General features: G+C 36.9%; 1 protein-coding gene across 1 annotated transcript in view; it reads right to left on the bottom strand.

Moving 5' to 3' along the window:
• The window catches only part of LOC149166579 (E3 ubiquitin-protein ligase At1g63170-like), a 78,339-nt gene extending 76,071 nt beyond the window's left edge, over positions 1 to 2,268 (bottom strand). The window contains exon 1 of the mRNA XM_089432683.1: positions 348 to 2,268. Within this exon, the coding sequence (XP_089288809.1) occupies positions 348 to 1,021 (674 nt within the window). The 5' untranslated portion in view covers positions 1,022 to 2,268. The remainder of the gene's footprint in view (positions 1 to 347) is intronic.
• Positions 2,269 to 27,249: the final 24,981 nt, after the last annotated feature.

Here is a 27,249-nt window from a genome sequence, read left to right as displayed (position 1 = left end):
ATGAATGGTTGTCGCTCACTAGTTTAATGTTGGAAGTATTTCGATCAAAATATATATATATGTGTGTGTGTGTTCAAACAACACATCAAAACCCCACATATCTATAACTCTCTGCGATATGACATGTCAACCATTTAACATGAAAACATATAACTAGACATATTCATTGTACTAGTGATATTCATAGGGCTGCTAATGAACATTAATTAAGTCCCCGAATGATGCAAGGACGTAAATTTTATGTAAAAAATCAGGAGTTTCAACCTAACGTTCAACATTTTTGTAGCCTAAGGAGTAGAATTACCTTCTACAAAATTTTACTTGCAGAAAATAAAACTTTTCATTACCTGGGATTCCTTCCTGCCGTATGCTGACGGCTCCTTGAAGCCTGAGATGTACTTGGGCCTTCTTCCTCTCGTGAATCTTGAGGAACTGACATTGCAGTGTAAGAGGTAGTTTGAGGAGGAGGAGGACTAGAATGGGAAGCAATGGATGAAGATACAGGATCTTGCTCCGGCACATGAATATATCGGTGTGTGTATCGCCAATACAAAAGAGGAAGTGTGGCAAGACACCCTGTAGCATAACCCACGACCCAAACAAATAATGGGGCCCGAGGATTCTCATTTCTTGAGAGTGATAAAACAATAATGGAAGCCACTATCTGACTAACTGTTATGGTAAGTTCAATTGAAATCCAAAGTCCTGAATTCAATGGGCTCGCTCGTTGCTGGCGGCCATAGTTTCGTAAGTCAGCAGGTCTGGAAAAGGAGCTGCTTCTCAATGACGAAGATGAAGGAGGCAGTCGAGATGTTGCTTGTCTGCTTGTCGATGGTACCCCTTCCTGTGCATCCACGGCAGTTGCCACTTCACCTTGAGGAGTCACTGAAACCGCGGAGCTACCTGAATTTACATCTATAACAACATGCTCTTGACCTGATAAACTAGACATATGCTCCATGAGTAAAGGACGCCTGTCACTAAAGCTTTCAGAATCTCCGTCTGTGGGACCAGCAGCCATGGAAGTTGTTCGATGCCTTTAAAGACATACAGAAGCCAGAAATAGCGGATGTGCTCCGCTTCTCAAAGCTTCTATGCTTTATTTGAAGTATTTTTCAAATGTGTTGACTTCTAAGCAAGCAACAAATTCAATTACTGTGTCTTGTCGTCGCAAGCATTCCCTAGACCGAGGCAACAACATCCGCGAATGGTGAACTTTCCTATGCAGGAAATTTTTCTCACGGATTCCTCACAAAGAAAACCTTTATGAAAATAACAAAATCTCGGCCCAAAATCACCACGTGTTCATCTTGCATACAAGTCAAACCCTCCTATTGGCATCCCTTGCGAATTTTCGAATCTGGATCATATCCCAATGGAAAAGACCCTTTTTTAAGACTTGCTAAGCAGAAAATAGCGGTTAAGTCGTCGATTGTAACTGTACAAAGCACAAAGCAGTGAAGATGCCGACCAAATCAAACGTGCAGACTGCTAAAAGCTGAGGATATCAGATCAAGAGGCAATGAAACTGCAAATTTCATTCCTATTGTAGTTGTGAAAGGAAGATAGCTCATAATTTACCAATTTTCGCAGCGTCAACTCTGAAATTTCAATAGAATTCCCGTTCGAGAATAATTCCGAACAGAGTCTTTTTAACTCTGAACGCATGGAACTCAAAATCCAGAGATTATTCACCACACAGCACCTCCGAATACAGAAGAATACGGCGCACAAAGGCTGCTGCGGCCTGCTAAACGTTGTCGCATCCTTGAAAGGCAAAACGAGACAATTTTCACTGGGTTTTTACCCTAATTCCCGTCAAATGCACCGCTTGTGGCCGCAGAAAAGCGAAAAATAATACTTGAACTACACTAATTCTGGCCATATTTCAAAGCAACCGTACCAAGTCCGAATCTGCTTCGCCCCTCCGACCAAATATAGCTCAAATTCCATATACCTAGACTTTAACATACTCGGGAATTCACAATCTCGGGACACTACCAGCAAAATATAGCTCAATATCCGACACTTTTCGCCGTAAAAAAGGATGCGGATGTTACAGCATACCTTATTATTGAGGAATTGGCTCCGAAAGTCGCGTATACGGCCTCCGAATGAAGACGGTCACGAACAAGATTTTCCAGGGTTTCAAGCATTCCACGACAGCCACTTCTGCTTTCCGTTTTTGCCGTTCATCGTCCTCGCAGGGTTAAAGGCGGACTGAGGGAAAAAATAAAATCAAAACAATGAATTCAACCCAAAATAAAAATACAAAATCAAAGGCCTCCGGTAAACCTGCCTAAACAGCCGAATCATTTTAGATCCGACAGCTGTCAGTGATGACAGCAGTCCCCCGTACCGACATTTAAGTTTTATCTTGCCCGTTAATTTGGGGTTTGAATATCACTATTTCACAAGTTACATGAGCAGTAGTTTTGTTTTTTTTTTTAATGGCATACCGACATTTAAGTTTTATCTTGGCCGTTAATTTGGGGTTTGAATATCACTATTTCACAAGTTACATGAGCAGGGATCTGTGATGCCATTATTTTTTAACAATGTATTAAGATCCAAACAGTAAAACATTAAAAATATAAGGTAAAAATATTTCTTGCCATGATATAGGGAATTTAAGTTTTTATTAAATTTTGGAAATTTTATTTTAAAATAAAATATAGAATTTCAATTTCATTACTTAAAAAAAATTAAATGTGAATTTAAAATATAATAACGATGGGTTGGTGTTTATAATATAAAAAATGCAGTATAGTTCTATTACAACTAAATTGTGTGGTGTTTTAATAATTGAAATTTTATTAATTTAAAATTATTATTATAAGATTTGAAAATTATTGATTTTTTCTATTATTGTTGATTGAAAATTGTGTGGTGTAAATTGAAAGCGTTGTAGCACATCATTCTTGCAAAGTTTGGAGCTCAGTCTTTTTGGCTTGAGACTCAGATTGGTTTCATTCTTGCATCATGTCCAGGGTTTGGTAGGCTCGATAAAGAGTAGGGACCAATATCCTTACTTGACATATTGTGCATTCTACTCCCTCGGGTCGAACTACATGTTGGTTTACAGGAGTTTCAAGCCTCCTAGAGTTAGTGGAATTCAGTTGGATCGTCTCCCTCCTTTCCCATATTCCTTAAATGCTCATGGTCACCTTTTACCTACTAGACAGGAGTTAAACAAGATCATCATGGAGGACATCTACAAGCAGTTTGTCTAGGTCACTTGGGTCAATCCTCCAAGAGGGTTGCGCCTAAAGATGGCCTTCTACGCTGAGCACTTCATGGAGTTGAGAGACAGGCTCATTGTTCGACCCCAGTATACGTTTCACCACTAGATGCATGCTCTTCGCATTCCTCTAGGCCAGTTCAAAGTAGGTTCTCATAGACTTCGGGTAGAGACAGACCACCAGCGGGATAGACTAGATAGACTCTGCTAGGTATGTCATTTACAGGAAGTGGAGGCCGAGGTGCATTTCATCCTTTGATACCCTGTCTACTACAAGATCAGAGGAAGGTTTCATTGCTTGTTCAGATATTCTTGGACCCTCGCCGGTTTTTTCAGGTACCCCGATCAGAGATGTTTGGCCCTATATATGGAGGAGGCTCTTAGATTCGCATATTCTTCAGCCTCCCATCAGACCAGACCCCACACAAAGGATCACAACATTTTTCAGGGTACTACCTTCAAACAAGGGCACCAAGAGATCGATTGATACCAGTACGTATCTAGACTCCAGATTAGTGAGGATCTGTGGGACCTCACCCTGCCACACGAGATCTCAGCAGCAATTCCGTCTCAAAGTCGTTCCTAGGAGATGGACTAGGTCCTCCATCGTTCAGCAACGTGTGAACCCCCTAGGAAACGATTTAGTGGACAATTTGCACTTGTCATCGGCTCTTCATCGGGCCAACAGACTTTGTTGATTTTCTTCAGTGTTATTCATTCAGCCTCAGATGTTAGGAGAGATGGGTTTGATCCTCAGACCTATTAGCTTTTGGATCTTCTCCGCTAGGGCCAGATGTTGATTTACTTCATGCATTGTATCTTTTATAGGAGACCGTTTGGTTCTCCCGCTTTGTATATACATTAATGTACTCAACAGTCCCTTTAACCTACTTTGTGGTCATTGGTTGAACATAAATATAATTATCTTATCTTATCTTATCTATATTGTGGATTTTAAATTTAGATTATTAATTTTTTGCAGAGAAAAAAATTCAATATATAATATATTTGGAGTATGATTTGAATGGTTTTTGTAAAAAGTAGAGTATAACTTAGTATAGTATATGTGTGAGAAACTTAGTTATCTATTTATTATTTTATTTTTCATTTAACTTTATTTTTTAATTAAAATTTATAATCATTTTACAATATGTATGGATAATTTTTTTATAAAGATATCAAATTTATATATATTATATAAATTTGAAGGAATTTAGATTAATAAAAAGATAAAAATGTTTTTTCTTTAAATATATGGAAAAGTAATTTATAAATAAATTTTATCTTTTCAAAATAATTTTATTATAAAGAGATTTGTCTCTTTCTAAATTGATCACATAAGTTATTTAAATGATTCATGTGATTGATTTGGAAGACAAATTTCTAAATAAGTCTACCCTCCATTAAATTTTATTATAACTAAAATAAATTGAAATATTTTTAATAATATAATGAAAATAATTATTAACATATGTAATTTAAATCGATTTTCATCTTAACATGTGATAGCTTTTACTTTTGCAAAAATTTCAAAGCACAAAGCTATGATGCAATGTTTAACGTCATCAATGTATGAATTTTTCATTCATGAATGGAGTGTTATTATATATGCATCAAAACACACATATATTATTAAAATAAAAATAACATAATTTTAAAATATTTGTATACATCATTTTAAGTTAGTATCTACCAATCTTCAAGAGGTATCAAACATTTTTCCACTCTAAAAGAAGTTTGCATGTCAAGAAATTTGATTCCTCTTGTAGATCCGGAGTTAGCTAAGATGGATCTGGACTAGTTTAATTTCCCCCTTTAAATAGGCTATATTTCACATGAATACCATGGGTTCTCACTACCATGAGTCATTTTTAATTTTATTTTTATTGAGAGGCCCTTTCCAATAGAGTATGGTAAAGATGTTGTAATGTAATGTTTAATATTTTGACTAAGTCAAATTACATAATAATAATAATGTAATATAATGTAAACATTAAAAAAAAAAAACTCTATAAAAATAAAAATGTCTCATGCTATTGAGAACCCATGGTATTGACCAAATAAAAATAAAAATAACCCTAAAAAAAAATGGTCCATGGTATTGACCCATGGTATTCATGTGGATTGCAACGTATTTAAGGTGGGAGGGAAGAGATTTGCATATAAAGAGATTTGATTCCTCTTGGGCTTGGTAGATCTGGAGTTAAGATGGAGCTATGTTGGTTTTATTTTTATATTGTTACTTTTATTTGTTATTTATATTCTATTTTCACTCAGTTAAAATGTTTACATTATGTTATGTTACAACATCTCTACCATAATGGGCTAGAGAGCACCTCTCCACACCAAAATTTATTTTAACGTTTGATATATTATTAATATTTTATAAACTCCACAATTTTGATTATTAAAAATATCATATATATAGAGAAAGAGAGATTTTTTTCATAAAATTATAAGATATTTGATCCATGGCACTTGGTAGATCCAGTTAAGATGGATTTAGGCTAGTTTAATTTCCTTTTTTAAACAGCCTATATTTCACATGAATACCATAAGTTCTCAATAGATCATTTTTATTTTTATTATTATTTTATAGAGTTATTTTACTTTATTTTATTTGGAAATTAAACCATTTACATTACATTAATCTTTTTATTTAATTTAATTTTTATTTTATTATATTTTATTTTTATTTTGAACAATGCATTATACTACAACATTTCTAGTGTAATAGGCTAAAAAGTGCTCTCAACCCAATAATTTTGATTATTAAAAATATATTAAAAAAAAGATATAACCTATAATACACTTTCAAAAATTATTGAAAACTTACTTAAATCTTTTTAATATATTGAATTATATACTTTCAATAACTAGAAATCGTAATAAAGAATAACTAAAAATATTGTAAAGGAAAATATAAGTTAAATAATTTTTTAAATTGTTTATAATCTTCTATTAAATAACGGAAGACATAGTAAAGAATAGCGAAAAACATTGTAAAAAAATATAAGTTAAATAAGTTTTTAAATTATTTATAATTTCATATTAAAGAAGATAATATTAGTATATATTTCTCTTAATTCTTAATTTACCTAGGGTTTAGAGGGATCAAATCTTTTTTTATTCTAAAAGAGATTTGCATATAAAGAGATTTGATCCTTCTTACATTATATTAGATAATCTAATCTTTTTAGTTAATTTTATTTTTTATTTATTTTTATATAGCTTGGCTTAATCAAAATATTAAACATTACATTACAACATCTCTACTATACTAGGTTTGGAGAGCACCTCTAAGTGAAATAACTATTGAATATTCTATATATAAAACTTAAATTCAATTATCTTAAAAAAAATAACATTTCATTTATAAATTAAACTACTTCTATATAAATATAAAAATAAAATTATTTTAATGATTAAAGTGTAAAAATCACTACAATATATTGAATAATATAAAATAACTATAAGATAGAATAATAGGAATTTATTTTTAGTAGATATAGGGTAACTATTTTTGTTCAAAAAAACTTATCATGAAATTTAAACTATATTTTATAATTATGCTAATTAAATATTTTAAATTAGACTAATTTAAATTGTAAAAAAATAAACACTTTATCTAATTAATAACTTTTCATTGAATTTTTCGATATAAATTTTTCTTACGTAAAGAAAAATATCAATCAAAATAAATAACTTTTCACTAAATTTTTAGTTACATAAAAAAAACATGAATAATAATTCAATTCTTGATTACATCTGCCGCTCCCACAAAAACTCATAAAAAAATCCCAAATATCATTGAAAACTACGAATATCAAAGACATTCACAACCCTAAATAACCCCATTGAGAATAACCCCAAATCATTAAATAGCTACTTTCTTTACATTGTTAATTAAAACATCTTTAAACAATCAAAGGCCTTCATCTAATTAAAGGATATTTGTAACCATTTTGATTCGAGATATTTTAATCATGTGGTTTGAAAATATTATATGGAAAATTGTTTTCTTATTTATTAAGAAAACATAGTTATATTTTTTTTCTCCAAATACAAAATAAAATAAAATAATAATCCTACATTTATAAATTATTACCATTTATGTAATTATATTAATATAATAATGAACCTCCTTTCGATGAAAACACGATAAGTTCGCCGGAGAATACATCAAATGAACGTTTGGGATAAGGAATTTTAAAAGAGTAAAATACATGTAACAAATGTAACTTTAATTTTCAATAAAGTAGGTTAAAATAATTAGTTAAATTATAATCTTAATCACTAATTAAATTGTAAAAGTTAAGTTCTATATAACGAAGTTTTGTATGGCTTCTGTCGTCTTTTTGGAATATATACATTTTTTTAATAATAACTTACGTTTTTCAAAAAGGCAAATATGCTTTTTTATCTCGTTTAAACACTATACTTTAAACTGTTCAATCGCTGATGGCAAGAAGAAAACGGTTACCCCACCACCATTATCGGAACCAGATTATTTGTAAATGATACGTAATATATAAAGATAGAAATTAACTTGTTTTTACATTACGGAAGTATATCCTGTTTCAAGGAAGAATATTACAATGCACGTGATCAACGTTGACTTTGGAAATAGTTAGAATAACTAGCGTGCCCTCGAACGGGTAGAGGAAGATTTTAATTTTGATTTTGTTAAACATCTTATTATACTCGCTACATGTATGGTATTACGTATTCAGTGTTGTTTTGATTCTGTGTTAATTTGTTTTTTACCAAAAAAAAATTACCATTTATTTATATTATGGAATTAAGGCTTTTGTGTTCCATACTAAGATTTTTAATACAGATTTTCGGCTATAATCACATCAAGATCAATGAGACTCAAGTGCAAAAGATCAACATGCAAGAGGAAAAACAAACATGTACGGGGAGTAACCCAAATGATGACCACTAATGGATAAAAACAAGAATTTGATGCGACACTTGTAAAAAGCGAATGACGAGCCGAACCAACACTTGTACAAATAATATAAGTTAAAACTCTAGCAGCTATGAGAAGAAATAAGCAAAACAACACTCACATAAGTGAAATGACAAAAAGTGACAAAATACGACAAAAGCAAAACTCACCCGAAAAAGCACCACAAACTCCATTGAAAGCTACTTGATCTCCTTGGGAAGGTTATAGATCCAAGATCGAATGTGAAAATGAGATCTAGGGGCATCTATTATATAGATCTAGGTTGGTTAGGGTTTATGACGTGCATACCTAAAATCAAGGAAAAAGTGACACTTGGCGGAAAGTAAAAAATAGTAACTTGTGCCACTCTTCGGGAAACTAATTATCCACTCCCTATTTTCTAGGGATTGCTTTTTCACTTTTTGATATTTTCTTTTTTGGGAAACCAAACATTCACACTACTAAGAAGGATTGCACAATTCCCAACCACAAGGGACTCGAAAACTCCTTGACTCAGTGAATTTCATAGTTTCTGAGGGCAAGGGAAGCTTTTGTGCAATTTATAAGCTCAAGGTTAGCCTGCCTCTGAGGATTCCTCAGTTTATGAACTCAAGGTTGACTTGCTTCTCTGTATCGCGCAATTCGTATCCTCAAGGCTAGCCTTCCTTCCAAGGTTGCGTAATTTCTGAAGGGAATACTGGCAAAGTCGCAAAGTCAAGGCAAGAGATAGCTTTTGTCTAAAAGTATCAAATCACGATCAAAACAAAACATTACAACCATTGCATGGAATGATAAGTCTTTAACATAGCATGAATGCTTGACGACAATGAATGATAAGCTCTTGTGGACAAAAGGGAGACTCGAAAATCAAAGCATGGGAAAAAATTTGTGTTAAACATAACCATGGCAAAGACAAGAGTGTGAAGGATAAGCATTGAATTGCATATATTATTCACAATGATACATATGTATAATACATTGGAGTGACCCTTGGTTTCATATTCCAAGTGGTCTCTTGGACTCCCTTTGACTATTCAGCTTCCACACCAACCCTTAGAGGATTAGGTGTCCAACATTCCCCCCCAAATCCGAAGGCGTATGTGTGAGTCTGAGAAGAGAGCTGTAACACAAAATGTGCAAAAATGCATGGAAGCACTAGGTTGAATGTGCTCTCTTAAGTGTTGGCATAAGGTGATGGTTTAAGAATGACCATCAACACTGCAATGCTTAGTGCAATTCACATAACTCTTCCAAATCTAGCATGAAGTTGAGTATTCTACTAGAGGAAGTGCTCCTAATGTTTTGAAGAGGGAGACCTTCAACCTGGAAAGGGAGGTCTCACCCCACATAAAAAGGGAGAACCTCAAACTGAAAAGGGAGGTCTCAACCTGCGGTGGTTTAAGGATGACCACCAACTCTGGAATGCTTAATGCAATTCTTGGAACTCTTCTAGAACTGGAAATAAGTTGAAGTCTTCTGCTAGAGGAAGTGTCGCCAATTCTTTGAATACGGAGAAGTTGAACCTAAAAAGGGAGGTCTCAACCTTACATAGATGGTTTAAGGTTGACCACCAACTAAAGACATGCTCAGGGGCATCTTTGTCTCGGGCTACAACTCTGAATCTGGTATGGCAAGTTGTGGCTTTGAAACGTCCACCATAGACGACCATCATTTCCCCCCCTGTCAGGTAAAAGGCGAGAAGATGACAAAAAGTCAACCGCAAGGCTTTTCAATATTCAAGAACGAATCTTGTTGTATGAGTTAAATATCTTCTTGGTTGTTGAAGCCCATTACCAAGAAGTGATCCATCCAAGGTGAATCTTTGTTCTTGCAGGAGGCTTGTTTTTGAAGCATTTGTGTGAATAATGAGTATGTTGACCACAATGCTTGCATGGATGAAGATCCAAACAACGAAATTTCATATGGCCAACTCAGTCACAGTGTTTCCATTTAACAACTTTTGGTTGCAAATGTGCAGGAGTAGAATCTAGAACAAGTGAAGGTGAACTGCCATGAAGAAACCCAACACTCTGAAATTGGATGGGCTTTGAGTAATCTGGAATATGAAAGGACACCTCCTTATCATATCCAAGACTTGTTTTGTGCTTGTCACTGACAAGCTCTTCCCAAGGTCTGATGATGGGCTTGGGAAGTGTATGCTAAATTTTTGCATCTTTCTACACATCTGCTTCTGAAATGGTTATTGCATCTGCAATTTATTGTTGTTGATGGGAATTTGTCCCAATCTCAAACAAAGGATTGTTTTGAACAAAAACAAGTTCAGAATGATGCCTTTTCTATTGTAAATCCACTTGTTATAGGTGTGATTCAACCTGCAAAAATTCTATCTTTTCTTCTGCATTATGTAGACAGGTCTAAATGTCAAAGGGAGTGCCCTCCCCAATTTTGATTGTATCATGAATAGTGGAGTGTATTAAAGTATTTAGCCATTCTAATAATTTAGTAGTTGTGGCCATTTTATCAAACTCAAAGAATAAATGCAAGTAAAAATTTATGGCCTCAAAGATAGGAAATGACACCAGTAAACAGTTTTAGTTGTATAATTCCATTCAAAAAAGATGTGAGAGGGACATATTAACACCTGGAAAAGACCATGAACTTACAACCAGTGCTTCAAATTAGACCAATACAATCACATCTTACATGCATGGCGCTGATAAAGTGTTGTGTTTTACTAAACTTAGACAAATTGAAGTGGCAACCAATAGTGAATTCACCGTTTCTAATACTGAAGACTTCAAGTTGTTTGATTATCTTTTAACTCCAAAGGATGGTAGTAGTTTATGACAATTGTATCTATGAATCATCCCTGCACTCAAGCTATGGTCACTACCGACTTTCCAACTGCAAACCTTCTTGCTTTTCGCTTAAATGGCTTCCTTGAGAAGAACTGTAATCTCCACTTTTCCTTTGAAACTTTCTACATTCCTGGATGATGGGTGAGCTACACTCATCAAGTTCTCTAATAGATGGATTCGGTGTTCGATGCCTTGTTTGAGACTTCCAAAGTCTCTTGCTTGAATCTTTAAACCAAGGGTCCACATTATCTCACCTTGAAACCGCAATACCCTTCAATTATTGTTTAAAGTTATCCTTATGACCTGTTTTGTCTCTTTATTCAGCCTCACCATGAGATTGGAACACTTGAACCTCACCTGGCTTGTTCATGTCTGTGGCTACGACAATCCCGAGCGAAATACAATTCCACGGTGGGGATATAATGTCTACATACTTTTGTCTATGACATCAAGTGTATCTATGTTGAAATAAGGCTTGTAAGTTGCAATGCTAAAAATTCCTTTCCATCCACTTTCTGACTGTTCAACACCTTCATCTTCTGCACCAGGTTGAGCATATGGATCATAACCATTAATTGGAGATTGATAACCCCACGTTGGAGAGAACCTGTCAATTATCAAGAATAATATAAAAGGCATGAACCTTCCACGGACGTGAACCTTCGACCTGTACTTTGGAGGAGAATATGCCAAGTAGAGGCACACATATATTATCTCTAGAATGACTCTCGATCCATTAGAAACAATGACCAGAATATTATCATATGTTATGAAGGGCAGGTCATACCAACAGTACAAAAGCTAGTTTAAGAGGGTTGCCACATATGGGATGCCTAAGAACTCCTATGTAGAACTCCTTCTTACCACGTAATAGAATGTAATCGCAAGTGACAAAAACAGTGTTGCTCCGAAAACATTCCCTGCGCAAGTGGAGTGTTGCGCAGCATGGTAAGCGGTGGGAGGTGTTGGTGGGAGATGTGAACTGATGGTAGGGAGGAGTGTGTTGTGTAGTTGGATCAACGCGGATATGGATACAACGTTTAGAAGGAGTACATTGTGAACCAGTGGTAGGGAGGATAACGATACAATGTTCAAGAGCAGCGTTATATGACTCGCTGCGGGAGGCCAACCGACGGTGGTATGGCTCACAGTAGTGACTCGAACGGTGTTGTGGGAGTGCAGTGAAGTGACTCGAACGATGTTGTGGGAGTCTGATGAAGCGACTCGAACGGTGTTTTGGGAGTGCGGTGAGGAGTCGCCTATGAGGGGAGGTACCAGAGCACAGTCGGAAGGAGAAATCGATGTGAGGAGCGCAATCGAGGATTCTTAACTGAATTCCACACCTATCTCAGACTATCTTAGCAGTTTCGATTGAATTCACAAACTATCTCAACAGTTTCGACTAAATTCCACACCCATAAAAAAGGATTCTTGAATAATCATAACACATACTAAAATTCAGAAGTGAATGGTACCTCAATAGGCATAAGGGCAAAAATTCTATCTTTTCATGTGGCACAACTTGATGGCAAGGTCCATAAATCCTCATATAGAAGCATTCTTTTGATATTCGGGCTCCACATGAACAGGCATACCTTAATGACTTCACAAAAGAATTCACAATTCTAGCAGAGTGTTCAGGTGATGCGACTCAGAATCTGAGAAATAACCATTGCTCTGCTCACTAACAGGTTATAATGAGGTGCAGAGATAGGTGACAGATCTGAATATGAGGGAGAACGCCCATTTTTTTGTTATTTCGGGAGAATGGGCAGAGATGGCAGGTTGTAAGGAGAGAACCCAACTCAAATATAGCTGACAAAGGTTTTAGAATGGAAAATATAAGTGGCAAAGGGCTAGGTCTGACCATCCAGCTCTAATACCATGTTAAACATAACCATGGTGAAGACAAGAGTGTGAAGGATAAGCATTGAATTGCATATATCATTCGCAATGATACATATTTATAATACATTGGAGTGACCCTTGGTTTCATATTCCAAGTGATCTCTTGAACTCCCTTTGACTATTCAACTTTCACACCAACCCTTAGAGGATTAGGTGTCCAACAATTTGGAGGGTGCTTGTAGCAACTACAATAGGACCATATCTTAGGGTAATCTCGTGCACGGAAAGCTGCCCAATATATAGCATCAACTATTTTCCTCTAACAGTGATAAAGTTGCCTCCTCATCACTATTCTTAGGCCATTATCCTTGCCATTGTTCCATCCCTGAAACATACCTCGTCTTCCTTTCTCATGCTAGCCCTTATTTCTCATTGTCCTTCCTCGTCATAATTATGCCTAGAACTGAAGTTATTTTTGTCTCTTCAACATAGAAAAAATACTTCCCTTTTCTAGGGTCTCGACTCTATCCATACTCACTGATTTAGGTCATCATTTTCTTGAGGTCTTGGACTGTCTTTAAGCGACTCAATCTGCACGGAAAGTATCCTTATTAGGGTTATTATATCTACCTTCTATCCATTTGTTGATGCTCAACCATAACAGAGCTTAAGGCTTGTTAGATCTTTTATATTATGTCCTTTGGGACAACCTTCTCCAGGTTAGCAACAACTTTCCTAGGCATTGGACTTCTTTGTAACCCTTTCACTGACTTGATCTCAACTTCGATCATCCTTTCTGTCACTGTAACCTACACCAAAGACTAGGCCTTAGCTACAGGTCTACGACTATCCATATTAGGCTTGAAACATCCCTTATCTCAGCCCAATCATCCCATCTCCACCTGTGTTGTAATTTGAGGCATCTTGGGTATCCTTTCCATGAGAAAAATAGACCTTATGGCCTCCTCTTCTGAGGTTCGGTTCTCTCCATAGAGCTATGTCTCTTCTCCTCTTGTAGAAAAGGGGTCTCTACCCTACCTTCTTGAGCTTCTCTATTGTCCAAAATCGGCTGCCACTTGAGGTTTCTTGTGGATCATATCTGTCCTCCCTTATATCCTTCTCAGCCCTCAAACTAGGTCATCCCCTATGCTACATATTGACCTCTTCCTTGATCAATAATTCTCCCTCTCACTTTATGCATTTAGCCTCTCCTAGGCCTCCTTTAAGTGGCTTCTCCTAAGCCTTTTAGGAACCCACTAGAAATTTAGGGTTTTAGTCCTCTTTGACTTAGGATTTAATTTTAATTTTAATTTTACTTTTAACTTCCTTTTAGAATTTTAAACCCCATCTTCTAAAACACTTTCACTTGGGTTATTTTCCCAAAAAATTCTTTTGTTACCAAACTTCACACAAACGTCATATCTAGGCTTGTGGAATACCTCCTAAGCTACAAAATTCAACACTCCCTCTTAGCGAGGGAGGTACTTCCACTACTTGTTAGTAACCTTCCCTAATGACACTAGCCCTTTTGGCATCCATCACTGTAGCATACCTTGTAGAATAGGCCATTGTCTATGTAGTGTCTCTACCTTATCTAAACCTGAAGATCTCAACTTTCCATAGGGTTACTCCCTTTAAAGCTAGACTCCCTCTGAGTCTATACGATCTCCACTGGCTCACACACTTCCATGTGCACACTCTGATCCACTGGAACTTCAAAGTACCTGTGATACCATGTTGATTTTCCATTGCACCTCAGAATCTGGGTTTGGTATTAGAATCTATGACACAAACACACTCAAATGCCTCAACCATCCTACTTTTCACAGCGGAAAAATACACATTAGTGAATCAACTCACGCACATGACAACTTTTCAATTTCACAACCCTTCTTCATTATATTAACAAACGATATAATACAATTGTTTAGGGATCTCATACCGGGGATCATGGCCCTCATAGAATCAGTGATATAAGAATACAAACTAGGGCTTGGATTCAATAACTTTGACTACCAAACTACCTTGAACAAGACAACAATTGACCTACTTGTTGATGGTGGCCACACACAACCCTTTCAATCCACATGTCCTAAACACGTCTACTGGTCCATCTACTCCCGATATGCAACAAGACAAATTCACATCTATCAATGAATCTTTATCCTTTAGTTCACTAAACACGGCTCGTCAATCTTCCCTCTAGTTGATCATTAGTCCATCAAATAATCAACTCATAGGGATTTATGTGAATTGTTCAGAACTCTCTTTTTGAACAACTCCAAATTTCCCACTGTTAATCCTCAACACTTAGGGAATTATTCCCTCTATTGCCTTCATGTGTTGCTCCTATGAAGACAAACTTAGGGCATGGATTTTTCCCACTATGACTATTGAAAGTCCTTCTCCAACAGTCAAATTAGGGTTGTCAGTCTGGCTCTCTTGGTTGCAGTCCCTGAGCTCAACTTCTTTGCCTCTCCTAGCAAGCTTATGGCCCTTCACAAGGCCTGCACTTAGGGCATAGCGGTCAACCTTTTAACAATCCTCCATTCAATACTTAAGCTGCCATACATCTATCAAATTTGGACTCTTCATATCTTCCCACTTACATTCCCATCTAGAATGATCTATGGCCACTAATATTTTTCCTTTTGTACTACAATTTGTCCCTCAAATTGTATAGATCCAAGCTTTAGATTTGCCTTTATCTAGGGCTCTTCAAAACTATTTTTCATGCCTATGAATAGTCCTCCAAACTAGTACTTTCCTCCTAACACAGTCAACCCTCCATTTTTTCATTTTCCTAATTGTTATTATGTCTCGTTGTATCGCTTGTACATCAACACAATGTCAGGCCTTAGGGACAAAATATGAGGGTGATCTCGTGCATGGAAAGTTTCCCTATCTAGCGCATCAACTACTGTCCTCTAATCTCTTCTTCATTGTTCTTAAGCTCTATCCTTATTGTTTTTCCATCCCTGAAACATACCTTGTCTTCCTTTCTCATGCTAGCCCTTATTTCTCACTATCCTTCCTCCTCTTCCTTTTTATGAGCATTGAAAGTATTTTTGTATCTTCAACAGAGAGACAATACTTCTCTTTCTAGGGTCTTGGCTCTGTCCATACTCACTGATTTAGGTCGTCAGTTTCTTGTGGCCGTGGATTGTCTATAAGGGACTCAATCTGCAAGGAAAGTAACCCTACTAGGGCTTATTATAATTTCTCTATATCCATATGTTGATGCTGACTAGAAAAAAATTTAGGGCTTGTTAGAATTGTTGTCATAAGTCCTTTAGGACAACCTTTACCACACTAGCAACAACTCTCTTAGGCATCAGACATCTTGGTAACCCTGCCACGGACTTCATCTCAACTTCCACCATCGTTTTTGTCATTGCAACCTACAACAAGGACTCAACCTTAGCTACATGTATGTGGCTATCCGGAATAGGCTTGAAATAGACCTTAACTCGGCCTAATCACCTATTTTTATCTTGAGGCATCATGGGTATCCTTTCCATCAACAAAATATACCTTGTAGTCTCCTCTTTTGAGGCTCATTCCTCTACATAGAACTACGTCCCTTCTATTGCAGAACAGAGGTCTCGACCCTACCTCCGTGAGCTTCTCAACAGTCCAAACTCAATTTCCACTTGAGTTTGCTTGTGGATCATATCTAGCGAATCCCTTGTAGCCTTCTCGGGCCTCAAACTAGAGCATCCTCTCGGCTACATATTGACCTCCTCCTTGATCAAGCAAGATCCCTCTCACTTGATGTATTTAGCCTCTGTTTGGCCTCCTTTAAATAGCTTCTCCTAAGCCTTTTAGGAACCCACTAGAACTTTAGGGTTTTACTCCTCTTAGACTTAGGTTTTAATTTAATTTTTAATTTCATTTTAGAATTTTAAACCCCATTTGGGTCTAAAACCCCTTCACTTGGGTTATTTTCCCAAAAACTCATTTTGTGACCAAACTTCACACAAACCTCATATTTGGGCTTGTGGAATACCTCTCAAGCTACACAATTCAACACTCCCTCTTAGCTAGGGAGGTACTTCTACTTCTTGGAAGTAACCTTCACCAACGACACTAACCCTTTTGGCATCCATCACTGTAACATACCCTGTAGAATAGATCATTGTCTTTGTAGTGTCTCTGCCTTATCTGAACCTAAAAATATCAACCTTCCATAGGAATACTCCTTATGAAGCTCAAATCCCTTTGAGTCTATATGATTTCCACTGACTCACACACTTCCACATGCACACTTTGATCCATTGGCTCTTCAAAGTATCTATGATACCATGTTAATTTTCCATGGCACGTGAGAATCTAGGTTTGGTCATAGAATATCTGACACAAACACACTCAATTATTCAACCATCCTACTTTGCACAACAGAAAAATACACATCAGTGAATCAACTAGCGCAAATGACATTTTTTTTAAAATTCAACCCTTCTTCATTATATTAACAATCTATAATACAATGGTCTAGGAATCTCATGCCAAGGATCATGGCCCTCATACAATCATTGATACAAGAATACAAACTAGGGTTTGGAGTCAATCACTTTGACTACCAATCTACGTTGAACAAGACAATACTTGACCTACTTGCAGATGGTGGCCACACAACCCTTTTATTCCACGTGTCCTAAACACATCTACTGGTCCATCTGCTCCCAATTTGTAGCAACGCCAATCTTTGCCTTTATCAATGAATCTTGCTCCTTTAGGTCACTAAACATGACTCATCAATATGGCCTCTAGCTAATCATCATTCCATTAACTAATCAACTCATAGGGACTTCTATGAGTTGTTCACAACTTTGTTTGTGAAAAACTCCTAAACTGCCCAACGTTACTTCTAAACACTTAGGGACCCTATGTTTCTTTCCTTTGATGTTCCTATGGAGACAAACTTGGGGCATGGAGGTTTCCCACTATGAATGTCGAAATTCCTTCTCCAACAATCAACTTGGGGTTATCAATCTTGCTCTCATGGATACAGTCCCTGAGCTGAACTTCTCTGCCTCTCTCAGCAGGCTTGTGGCACTTCATAATGCCTGCACTTATGTCACAATGGTCAACCTTCTAATAGTCCTCCACTCTGTACTTAGGATTCCATACATCTGTCCAATCTGGACTCTTCAAATCTGCCCACTTATAATCCCATCTTGACTAATCTAGGGCCACTAATATTCTGCCTTTTGTACTACAGTTTACCCCTCAAAATGCACATATCTAAGTTTCAAAACTACCCTTATCTAGGCCTCTTAAGATCTACTATTCATGCCTATGAACAATCCTCCAAACTAGTACTTTCCTCCTAGCACAGTCAAACCTCCATTATGTCATCTTCCTATTGTTATTGCATCTTGTTGTATCACTTGTACATCAGCACAATGCCAAAACTCAGGGACCAAGTCTGAGGGTAATCTCGTGCATGGATAGTTTCCCTATCTAGGGCATAAACTATTATCCTCTAACAATGATAAAGTTGTCTCCTCATCATTGTTCTTAGGGTCTATCTTTACTATTGTTCCATCCCTAAAATAGACCTCGTCTTCCTTTCTCATGCTAGCCCTTATTTCTCATTGCCCTTCCTCCTCACAATTATGCCTAGAACTAAAGTTATTTTTGTCTGTTCAATAGAAAGAAAATACTTCCCTTTCTAGGGTTTGGGCTCTGTCCATACTCACTGATTTAAGCAGTTATTTCTTGACATCTTGTACTATCTTTAAGGGACTCAATCTTCATTGAAGGTAGCCCTACTACGGCTTATTATATTGACCATTTATCCATCTGTTGATTCTCAACAAGAATAGAACTTAGGGCTTGTTAGATTTATTTTCCTATCCTTGAGGACAACCATCTCCACGCTAGCAAGAACTCTCCTAGGAATCAAAATTCTTTGTAACCCTGCCACAAAATTGATCTCAAATTTGGTCATGCTTTTTGTCACTGTAACCTACACAAAGGACTCAACGTTAACTATAGGTCTGTGACTGTCGATATTAGGCTTGATTAAACAACCCTTAACTCAGCCTAATAATCCCATATCCACCTGCGTTGTATCTTGAGGCATCTTGGGTATCCTTTCTATGAGAAAAATAGACCTTATGGCCTCCTCTTCTAAGGATCTTTCCTCTCCACATAACTATGTCCCTTCTCCTCTTGTAGAACATGGTCTTGGCCCTACCTTCCTCAGCTTGTTGGTTGTCCAAAATATACTATCACATGAGGTTGCATGTGGATCAGATCTGGCCTCCCTTATAGCCTTCTCAACCATCAAACTAGGGTATCCTCTAGGTTACATATTGACCTCCTCCTTGATCAAGCAATCTTTGGTATGAAACCAGCTCACAAAAAGATAGAAAAGATAGATGAACGCCTTACAATTCAGCGTCTTCGAGGGGGCAACCTCCTTTACATTACACAAATGAACAATTCTTGGATGATACAAATGACAAAACCTCCTTTCTATATATAGGAGTCTAAGGGGTCACAATATAACCAATCTGACCTAACAATAATAATATAAAGGCACAAAAATAATAATAGAGGGATTCTATGGGGCACAGTAATAACAATATGGGGATAGTAGGGGCACAACAATATTAATAAGGGATACAACTAAAATAGTAATGGGGGAATCACTAGTATTATAGGGACCTAACATGCCCCTCTCCTTCAAAAAATTGTTGTCCTCAACGCTTGAGTAGTTCTGGATGCTTCTGTTTAAAATTATCATCCTCCCATGTGGAATCTTCAGTGGATAAGTTCTTCCACTTGATGAGATACTCTTAAATTGATCGATTTCGTAGTTGTCGAGTTCTTGTTTCTGTGACTGCTTCCGGTTCCAATATAATTTTTCCTACCTCGTCAAGTTCTGGCAATATTGTTTAAACTGGGAGCCTGTCGCCTATAACCTTCTTTAAACATGAAACATGGAAAACTGGGTGCACTCGAGAAGCTGTAGGAAGCTCCAATTTGTATGCCATAGTACCAATCTTTTGCAACACCTTGTACTGACCATAATACTTTGGTGATAATTTATTATCCTTCTTAGTTTGCTTGAGGGACATTTGTTTATATGGTTGTAGTCGTAGGAATACCTAGTCACCTACATCAAAACTTCTTTCGCTGTGATGTTGATCTGCCTGTTGTTTCATTCTATTCTGCGCTAGCACAAGGTTATCCTTTAAGAGTTGGAGAACTTGTTGTTGATGCTCGATGTGATGTTCCACTGCTTGAACCTTAGAATTTTCTCTTAAATATGATGTGATGGATGGTGGCTGATATCCATAAAGTCCCATATGGGGTCATTTTTGTTGCAGTATGGAAGGAAGTGTTATACCACCATTCAGCCAGAGGCAACCATTTGACCCATTGTGTCTATTTATCAGATACAAAGCAACAAAGATATCCTTCCACACATTTGTTTACTATCTCAGTTTGCCCATCAAATTGAGGATGATAAGATGAGCTATGAGCTAACTGAGTACCAAGACAAGAAAATAATTCTGTCCAAAAATTTCCAGTGATAATGGGATCTTTGTCACTTACAATAATCTTTGGGTTTCCATGTAGCTTTTGAATTGTTTCCATAAATGCAGTAGAAACTGTACTGGCTTTAAATGGATGTGATAATGCACAAAAGCGTGCATACTTGGTAAGTCTGTCAACTACCACCATGATGATAGTCTTTCCCTCATACTTGGGTAAACCTGTGATAAAATCCATTGAAACCTCCTCGCAACGTTGGCTTGGAATGGATAAAGGTTGTAATGGACCTGGGGTCTTAATTGTTTCAACTTTATTTTGTTAGCAAACCAAACATTCCGCCACAAACTTTTCAATATCCGATTTAAGGCCATCCCAAAAAAAATTCCTTCTTAACCCTGTGGTAAGTTTTTAAAAATCATGAGTGCCCTCCTAAGGGAGAAGTGTGCAATTCCATAAGAATCTTTTGTTTGAGTTGGGAATTCTTACAGAGGTATAAGTGATCTTTGTACCATAACGAATCATTTTTCCAGCAAAATGTGTCAGATGTACTGGAATCTTGTTGTAACGTTTGAATAAGTGCCCACACTTCTTCATCATTCTTCTATTCCTCCCTTGCTTCGTTTATCCAATCTGGTTGGATAATAGAAATGGCGCACAACAATGCTTCCACATCCTCATCCTTTCTTGAGAGTGCATCTGCCACAACATTTTGCTTCCCTTTTTGTAGATGATTTCAAAGTCATAACCCAACATCTTTGTGACCCATTTTTGTTGCTCTTCAGAGGATAATCATTGTTCTAAAAAGCATTTAAGGCTATCATGATCCGTTTTTACCTTAAAGTTTCTTCCCATTAGGTAGGGTCGCCATTTCTTAAGTGCATGTAGTATTGCCAACATTTCCTTCTCATAAATAGCTTTGTGTAAATACTTTCCCTTGATTGGACGACTTTCGAAAGCAATGGGTCTTTCATCTTGCATTAAAACAGCACCAATTCCATTTCCTGAAGCATCACATTCCACAAAAAGGTTTTCGTGAAGTCCGGTGTAGCTAAGACCAGTGCTTGGCTCATTGCCTCTTTAAGATGTTCGAAGGCCTTTGTTGCTTCTAGAGTCCATGAAAATGCATCTTTCTTCAACAATGTTGTTAAAGGTGTTGTTATTCTCCCATAATTCTTAACAAACTTGCGATAATACGCTATCAACCCGAGAAATTCTTGCAGATGCTTTATGGCTGTGGGGATTTTCCATTCCTTAATGGCTTTAATTTTGCTAGGGTCTACCTTAACTCCTTCATGAGATACAATATGACCTAGATATTCCACCTCTTGTACTTCAAAGAAACATTTGGATCTTTTTGCATATAATTGTTTCTCCTCCAATAGCTATAGCACCCTGTCAACATGTTCAACATGATCCTTCCAAGACTTGTTGTAGATTAGTATATCATCAAAAAATACTAACACAAATTTTCTAAGGAAGGGTTTGAAAATGGAATTCATCAAACCTTGAAATGTAGAAGGTGCATTGGTAAGGCCAAAAGGCATGACCACAAATTCATAATGACCCTCATGAGTTCTAAATGTTGTTTTTGGAATGTCTTCAGTCTTCATTCTGATTTGATGATATCTTGAATGAAGATCCAACTTGGTGAAGTAAATTGATCCATGCAATTCATCCAATAATTCATCAATTGCAGGAATGGGAAACTTATTTTTAATAGTGAGCTTGTCGAGCTCCCTATAATCCGGACACATGTGCCATGATCCATCCTTCTTGTGCACCAATACTACTAGATCAGAGAAAGAACTTTGACTAGGTTGAATTATACCAACCTCTAGCATTTCTGCAACCATGCGTTCAATTTCACTCTTTTGGGCATAGGGATATCTGTACGGCCTGATGTTTGGAGGAACACTTCCTGGAATCAAATGAATAGTATGATCATGATCACAAATAGGTGGGAGACCTTTGGGAGTCTCAAATACCTTGGAATGATTGTCCAAGACTTTTTGGAGATCTGGAGAAATAGATGATTTCGATGTGGAAACATCTAGCGAATATACTTGTGCAATTACACCTCATTGTTCCTTTTTTAGAAGCTTTGTCATACCATTAGAGCTGATTGTCTTTCCCAGTTTCCCTGCAATACCCCTTAATTCAACTTCCTTTCCTTCCGCAAAAAATTTCATGAAAAGTTTTTGAAAATAAAAAGCTATTGTACCTAAGGATTGTAGCCATTGGACTCCTAGTACAACATCAACACCTCCCATTGGAATGGAAAGCATTGGGCTATTCAATACATATTCTCCCATGGATAGCTTGATATTATGGCACTTTCCAAAGCAATTTATGGTTTCTCCACTTGCAACCATCACTTGACACTCTGGTGTTGGATATAGGAAGCAATTCAATTCTTTTGCTATCTTACAATGAATAAAATTGTGGGTACTTCCTGAATCAATCAACACTATTACTTTTTCTTCTTGATATGTCCTTCTATCTTGATAGTTTGAGGAGTGGTAATTCCAGCCAATGCATTACAAGATATGGTTGGATTCATTACTTCTTTATCCAGGGTTTGTTCTTGGAGTATATCTTCTTTTTTTGACATTTCTTGTTCCTTTTCTTCCTCCTCTTCACAATCTATGTAGAATAATTTCTTCTTAGCACACTTATGACCTTTAGTGTATTTGCTATCACAACTATAACAAAGCTTTTTTGCTCTTTTTTCTTCCAATTGTGTGGTGTCAACCTTATAGGTTGTGGAAGGCTAGGGGCAACAACACTTCCATCTTTATAGTTGTGAGTGGTAGGCTTCCTGGTTGCCATAATTTTGCTTTCCATTTTTTGTTCGGTCCCTATAATACTAGTGATTACCCCATTACTATTGTAGTTATACCCCTTATTTATATTGTTGTGCCCCTATTACCCCCATATTGTTATTTATGTGCCCCATAGAATCCCTCTATTGTTATTTTTGTGGCTTTATATTATTATTGTTAGGTCGGCTGGATTATATTGTGACTCCTTAGACTCCTATATATAGAAAGGAGGTTTTGTCATTTGTATCATCCAAGAATTGTTCATTTATGTAATGTAAAGGAGGTTGCCCCCTCGAAGAGGCTGAATTCTAAGGCGTTGATCTATCTTTTCTATCTTTTCTTGAGCTGGTTTCATAACATTTGGTATCAGAGCTTTGGATTCTAGGGTTTCGCTGCTCCAAACAGGTCATCGTGGCATTTTCGCTATAACTTTTTTTCTGTGACGTTTCAGAAGTCGCAAAAAAAACCCATTTGAGAAGAAATCGCGCTGAACCTTGGGTCCGAATTTCAGAGCTTTTCGCGCGATATTTGCGGAGATATGATCTGAGGAAGTTGGTCTTTTTGCAGACTCCTGAATTACATTCAAAACAGGTGACCTGGGGAAAATCGTCATAACTTTCTCTCTGTGGATCGGATTGAAATTTCGTAAGAAGGTACAGAAAGAGGACGGACTGTAGTTTCTTGTATATCGTTTTCAGAACCAAAGGTCGAAAAGTGACACGTGGCACTTCATACAAGTTCGCTCTACTGAAAGTCTATAATCAGGTCACTTGGGAGATTTGCATAACTCTTTCTTGGAGAATCCAATTTGGATCAGACTAGTGGCATTGGAAAGAGGACACAGAGAGCTACTACAGGTCACAATTTCAGAACTAGATGATTGGAAAGTACAGAGATACATCAGAGGCAATATCAAGCTCCTACAAAGTGAAAAAAGGTGTGTAGATTTTTTAAAATTTTTGCTTAAGCTTGGTTTGAAAATTTATTTTGAAGGAATTCAAAGGGCATAGTAGAGCATTATTATCGGTAACTGATGCCCCGAGGAAAGAAAATGCAAACACCTAGTAAGGAACCTGAAAGCTCTAGCATGACTCATGAAGAAGAGGAAGAAATGCTACATGATATATCAAAATTACAAGAACAAGTGCAACAAATGTCCCTTGCACAAAAAGGAACAGAATCTAAGATGGATGGTTTAAAGAAAGTTGTAGAAGCTAAGATGGATGGTTTAAAGAAAGGTGTAGAAGCTAAGATGGATGTTTAAATAAAGGCGTAGAAGCTAAGATGGATGGCATGGAAGCTAAGGTGAATGGCATGGATGCTAAAATTGATGGCATGGATGATAAGATGGAAGAATTGAAGATAAATATGAATAAGTTGCTACAAGAAATGGTCACTAAGGTGAAAGAGTAGTAAAGGAAACTCATGATGAGAACAAAAGAAATGTTAATCATGATTCCATAGACTCTAATGTTGGATCGAAGACTCACCATATTCCAAAAATCGATATGAGGAAGTTTGATGGCAAGGATCCCGCCACATGGATATTACAGATGGAGCAATTCTTCGATCTCAATAATGTGCAAAACACACAAAAGGTACGTATGGCAACTTTATATTTGGAACCAAATCAGTTTGTATGGTATCAATGGCTTTGTTCTCGTAAACAATTTATCACTTGGGCAATTTTTACGGAAGAATTGATAGCACATTATGAGGATACAAAAAGCAACACTTTTTTTAGCCAATTGATAAGTCTCAAACAAAAGGGTTCAATAATGGAGCACATTGAGGAGTTCCAAAAATTGAACATAAGGGTAAAAGATATTCCAGAGGAGCATAGGATTGATGTGTTCATAGGGTCTTTAAAGGATAATATCCAACATGATGTGCGCCTTTGGGAACCTGATTCATTAGAGAAGGCATTCAGGTTAGCAAGAAAAATGGAAAGCAAAATTATGGCAACTAGGAAGCATACCACTCACAACTATAAAGACGGAAGTGTTGTTGCCCATAGTCTTCCACAACCTACAAGGTTGACACCACAACAATTGGAAGAAAAAAGAGCAAAAGGGCTTTGTTACAATTGTGATAGCAAATACACAAAAGGTCATAAGTGTGCTGAGAAGAAATTATTCTACATAGATTGTGAAGAGGAAGAAGAAAAGGAGCAAGAAAGGTCAAAAGAAGAGGATATATTCCAGGAACAAAGCCTAGATGAAGAACAAATAAATCCGACCATATCTTGTAATGCATTGGCGGGAATTACCACTCCTCAAACCATCAAGATAGAAGGACAAATCAAGAAGAAAAAGGTAATAGTGTTGATTGATTCAGGAAGCACCCACAATTTTATTCATTGTAGGGTAGCAAAAGAATTGAATTGCTTCCTATATCCAGCACCAGAGTGTCAAGTGATGATTGCAAATGGAGGAACAATAAATTGTTCTGGAAAGTGCCATAATATCAAGCTATCCATGGGAGAATATGTATTGACTAGCCCAATGCTTTCCATTCCAATGGGAGGTGCTGATGTTGTACTAGGAGTCCAATGGCTACAATCCTTGGGTACAATAGCTTTTAATTTTCAAGAACTTTTCATGAAATTTTCTGTGGAAGGAAAGGAAGTTGAATTAAGGGGTATTGCAGGGAAACCAGGAAAGATAATCAGCTCTAATGGCATGACAAAGCTTCTAAAAAAGGAGCAAAGAGGTGTAATTGCACAATTATGTTCGCTAGATGTTTCCACATTGGAATCATCTATTTCTCCAGATCTCCAAAAAGTCCTGGACAATCATTCCAAGGTATTTGAGACTCCCAAAGGTCTCCCACCTATGCGTGATCATGATCATGCTATTCATCTGATTCCAGGAAGTGTTCCTCCAAACATCAGGCCGTACAGATATCCCTATGTCCAAAAAAGTGAAATTGAACGTATGGTTGCAGAAATGCTAGAGGCTGGTATAATTCAACCGAGTCAAAGTTCTTTCTCAGCTCCAGTAGTATTGGTGCACAAGAAGGATGGATCATGGCGCATGTGTCCAGATTATAGGGAGCTCAACAAGCTCACTATTAAAGATAAGTTCCCCATTCCTGTCATTGATGAATTACTGGATGAATTGCATGGATCAATTTACTTCACCAAGTTGGATCTTCGTTCGGGATATCATCAAATCAGAATGAAGATTGAAGACATTCCGAAAACGGCATTTAGAACTCATGAGGGTCATTATGAATTTTTGGTCATGCCTTTTGGCCTTACCAATGCACCTTCAACATTTCAAGGTTTGATGAATTCAATTTTCAAACCATTCCTTAGAAAATTTGTGTTAGTATTTTTTGATGATATACTAATCTACAGCAAGTCTTGGAAGGATCATGTTGAACATGTTGACAGGGTGCTACAACTATTGGAGGAGAAACAATTATATGCAAAAAGATCCAAATGTTTCTTTGGAGTCCAGGAGGTGGAATATTTGGGTCATATTGTATCTCATGAAGGAGTTAAGGTAGACCCTAGCAAAATTAAAGCCATTAAGGAATGGAAAATCCCCACATCCATAAAGCATCTGCGAGGATTTCTTGGGTTGACAGGGTATTATCGCAAGTTTGTTAAGAATTATGGGAGAATAGCAGCACCTCTAACAACATTATTGAAGAAAGATTCATTTTCATGGACTCCGGAAGCAACAAAGGCCTTTGAACATCTTAAAGAGGCAATGTGCCAAGCACCGGTCTTAGCTACACCGGACTTCACAAAAACCTTTATTGTGGAATGTGATGCTTCAGGAAATGGAATTGGTGTTGTTCTAATGCAAGATGAAAGACCCATTGCTTTTGAAAGTCGTCCAATCAAGGGAAAGTTTTTAAGCAAAGCTATTTATGAGAAGGAAATGTTGGCAATACTCCATGCACTTAAGAAATGGCGACCCTACCTAATGGGAAGACACTTCAAGGTAAAAACGGATCATGATAGCCTTAAATACTTTTTAGAACAAAGATTATCCTCTGAAGAGCAACAAAAGTGGGTCACAAAGATGTTGGGTTATGACT

This window comes from Pinus tabuliformis, chromosome 5_1, assembly GCF_031772625.1.
Source record: "Pinus tabuliformis cultivar Carrire ecotype Pingquan chromosome 5_1, CPIR1, whole genome shotgun sequence".
Classification (NCBI taxonomy): domain Eukaryota; kingdom Viridiplantae; phylum Streptophyta; class Pinopsida; order Pinales; family Pinaceae; genus Pinus; species Pinus tabuliformis.
Note: the sequence above shows the minus strand (reverse complement) of the source record. Positions and strands in the feature narration are given on the sequence as shown.